This window comes from Perognathus longimembris, chromosome 11 (genome assembly GCF_023159225.1).
Source record: "Perognathus longimembris pacificus isolate PPM17 chromosome 11, ASM2315922v1, whole genome shotgun sequence".
NCBI lineage: Eukaryota > Metazoa > Chordata > Mammalia > Rodentia > Heteromyidae > Perognathus > Perognathus longimembris.
Genome location: NC_063171.1, coordinates 37,824,379 through 37,828,311, shown reverse-complemented (window position 1 = coordinate 37,828,311; position 3,933 = coordinate 37,824,379). Strand labels below are relative to the sequence as shown.

Sequence of the window (3,933 nt, the reverse complement as noted above, 5' to 3'; positions counted from 1 at the left end):
GCAAAAAAAAATAGGGCACAACAAGTCAGATACCAAGAAAGTTTATTAGCAGGAAAAAACAAATGACTCTAGATCAGATGTGGATACAGACACACCTGATAAAAACTCTAATAGACAACCTAAGACCAGGAGTATTTGGGGGTAAATATCAAAACTAAACAGAAAAGCAAGTTGGGGGTTTGGCTTAAACTTGCATTTAGATAAGGGCTTCCTTTGTACTGAACTTCAGGTATATTCAATCATTCTTGCTATTAGATAAGTGCACAAGGTTGACAACAAAACAGCTCACCAGGCAAGCTTTGGAAAATCCTTGGCAGAACACATTTGATACAGGTAAGAGGGACACTGCATGAGAATGACCGGCACCCAGAAGAAGAAGAAAGCAATGATTCAAGGAACCTGTGTCCTTTTCCACTCTACTGGGTGGTGATCAGGGCCACAAATTTTCTGTGACAGAAAAAGCGAGACAGAGACAGAGACAGAGAGATAGAAAGACAGATAGAGACAGAAGGAGAGAGAGAGAGAAAGAGAGAGAGAGAGACTATAAAGGTCACATGGAAAGCAGTAGAGAACCTCAGTACTATTACCTATCCTATTTCCAACTTGCTATATAACCTTGGTTAATTATTTTTCTTACGTCTTAGATTGCACTTCTGTAAAGACAAGGATTTTGGTGAGATGACTTCTGATGTCCTGCCTAAATACAAGTTCACTGACTCACTGACTTCCTGGTAGCATTCATCTAGATGCAAATGATGTTTTCTCAGAGTAAGTCTTCAGAATTATATTACATTTTATCAGAAGCTTGAACCTAGTTACTTCTTACCAAAATTAAAAAGAAAAAACGGCTTTGACTTGGAAAAGAATTGCCAGTGTGATTTCTACTACTATTGTTTTCCATTCCCAAAGGATTAATCTTCCTGCCATAATAATATTAAATAAGTTTCCCTTTGCTTCAGACCCACCAAATGTCAGGGCAGAGAATATAGTCCATATCTCCATGTAGTGATCAGGAGGAAATTTATCTATGGCCACACTGTCAAACTTCAAGTTGAAAAACCTGTTGACAATGAGTAGTTTAATATTGTAAAATATTCATGATTTTAGGGTTACTGAAATGAGAGAAAGATTAGTGCTACTATATGGCACCCCCTCACATTCTCCTCTTTGTGTATCTTTGCTTTTAAAATTTAAAAAAAGCAAACCATCCTTGCATTAGAAGAAAAAAATCATTTCAAATTCATTATTCAGAGACAGGAAAGACAAAACGTATTTGTGCTAAAAATGTTAAATTGCTTTCTAGAGATTTTGTATTAAAGAAATTCCATTTGTATTTTCAATAGAGTTGGGGCCATGTTATCATAAGACGTGAAATATGTATGCTTAATATAGGAAAAGAACATTGGATCAGAGTATTGGGATTCCAAAATTTGAGGCTTGGCATAAATATCAGAATAAACTTCTGGGACACTGTCTGGTGTTTTTCCTATTACCTTTCTGTCAATTAATACATTCCTTCTCACTTTGTTTCATCAAGTCTTGTTATTACACACACTCAGAAAAATTATACAGTATGTTTCTTGTTGCTGCTGCTAGATAATGATGATGATGAGTGTGTGTGTGTGTGTGTGTGTGTGTGTGTGTGTGAACAAAGAATAGGAGAGACAGAAAAAGAATGAGGGAAGGAAGAATTGAAACCTGAAAATAATAAATAAAACTTTAAGCTCTTTGAAAACCAAAATACACTTATTTTATATCTTCTTTTAGGTCTGAGTCTACCTAAACATAGATACTTTATCCTACGTTTTTATTTCCTCAACTATGCGTCTTTTTTCTCATATAAGACTACAGCTCTCTTTTTTCCTATGTGTCTCAATTTCTTCATTGAGATGTAATCATAACTTTGATTATATATTTCACAATGTATTTCATTGATTAGTTAATTCATCTACTTGATTGACCAATTAAATCCCATGACTGCCATGTGGGCAGATTCTGAACTTAGAAGACTTCAGAGACAATTCAACCCAGCCCTAACCCTCTGAGTGACCCTCTTAATAGCCTCCTTCACCTCCTTGTTGCGAAGGGTATAAATAATAGGATTGAGAAAAGGTGTAAGAAAAGTGTACACCAAAGCAATAAGCTTGTCTCTGCCTTCAGCTTGGATCTCAGCTGGTCCCACATACACAATGAAGGCAGAGCCAAAAAATAATGTCACTACGATGATGTGGGAGGAACAGGTAGAGAAGGCCTTGGCACGGCTAGCAGCGGAGGGCAGTTTCAGCACGGCTTTCACAATGCCTCCATAGAGACCCAAAATGAGAGCAAGATTGCATGTGTTGATCATGCCGATCACTGAAATATAAACCTGTGCATGCCAGCTTGTGTCGACACACGCCAACCTCATCAATGGTGCCAGGTCACAAAAGTAATGGGCTACATCTTGCAAGCAGAATGGCAGGGTGGCAGTGAGGCCTGCTGGCACAAGTGCAGCCGAAAAGCCAGCCACCCAAGTGCTCCCTGCTAGCCAGAGTTGGACCTGTCTGCTCATGAGTGCATGGTAGTGCAGCGGGCGGCAGATGGCCAGGTAGCGGTCCAGTGCCATGACACCCAACAGGTAGCACTCAGTCATACCCAAGGAATGGAAGATATAGAGCTGGAGAAAGCATGCAGCCGAGGGGATGGGAGACCGCCCATGGAGAAGAGTGTGCAGCAGAGTGGGCACCGTGGTGCTGACATACCAGAGCTCCAGGAAGGAGAGGACACTGATAAAGAAGTACATGGGTGTGGACAGTCCGGAATCTGTCTTCACCAGGATGATGATGAACAAGTTCCCTGCCAGTGTGAGGAGATAGATGCACAGGGTGCCCAAGAAGGCCAGAGGTCTTAGGGTTCCTGTGGTGGTGAAACCAGCCAGAAGGAAGGTTTGTGTCCAGGTATAGTTGGGATGATCCATGATTCTCAGGAATGAGGGTTTGAGGCACAGGGTAAAGGATTTCCAGCTTCTTTCTCTTTGAAAATTCCTCCAAAGCACAAAATATAGAACAGAAAAGCCAGAAAATATCTTACAGATTATTAAATCAGCTCTCCTGGCTTTATTAACAAGGCCTAGAATATTACAAGTCAGAAATGATTTGCTCAGTGTGTATTGCTGACAGTTGGAATGGAACTCAAGGTCTTTAATTTGTGGGTCAATGCTTGTTCTATTGGGTCATCTCTGACACCAATGTCAGGCTCCAGGATTTTCTACACATTCCATACCAAGAAGCAAAAAGGAGGAAAATTTCTCATTCTTCTAGAGTCACTAACCAAATATATCATGGTGTCTTTTGAGAGTAACAATTACCACAAGTTCTAGCTACTACTCACAGTACCATTAAAGTGAAAAGAAGAAACACCTTTCTAAAATCTGACTGCTAAGCGAGATTTCTGGACCTTAACAAGAAAGAAATAGGCATAATCTTGGGGACATTTCTCAAAGCTGAGAACTATAGGAGGTGAAGAGGAATCAGTAAACAGACTGGATATGCAGTATAGAAGGAAGACTTGGTTGAGAAATTCTAAAGGAGAAGGAGAGAATGTATGACACAAGGCTCCAGTGATGTAGGCTGAGAAGCATGTACCACCACAAAAGAAGCATTCTTTTTGGAAAACTGGTTTTAAAAACTTGTTTTTCCACTAACTCAAGATGAACACTGTGGATTATTATTTCCTCCTTTTTTTCTTTTATCTCAGAGTCCTCTTTTGTGAAATGAAAAAAAAATTGGTTTAGAAATTGGGGCACGGCTTTAGTAGAGTCCTTGTTTATCAAGTATGAAGCAGTATGGTAAAAACAAAATAACAAATAAATACATTTTTTGAATTCAGCCTCTAAAATGAAGAGGTTTAAATAAGATGTTCATGAAGCCCCTTATAAACCTGTTTTCTGTACTC

The 3,933-nt window shown here is 39.3% G+C and overlaps 1 protein-coding gene across 1 annotated transcript; it reads right to left on the bottom strand.

Annotated features, from left to right (window-relative positions):
• Nucleotides 1–2,011: 2,011 nt before the first annotated feature.
• On the bottom strand, nucleotides 2,012–2,956 carry LOC125360168 (olfactory receptor 10C1-like). The gene has a single exon (XM_048358202.1). It carries the CDS (start codon nucleotides 2,954–2,956, stop codon nucleotides 2,012–2,014), a length of 945 nt encoding a protein of 314 aa, XP_048214159.1.
• Between the last annotated feature and the right edge of the window lie 977 nt (nucleotides 2,957–3,933).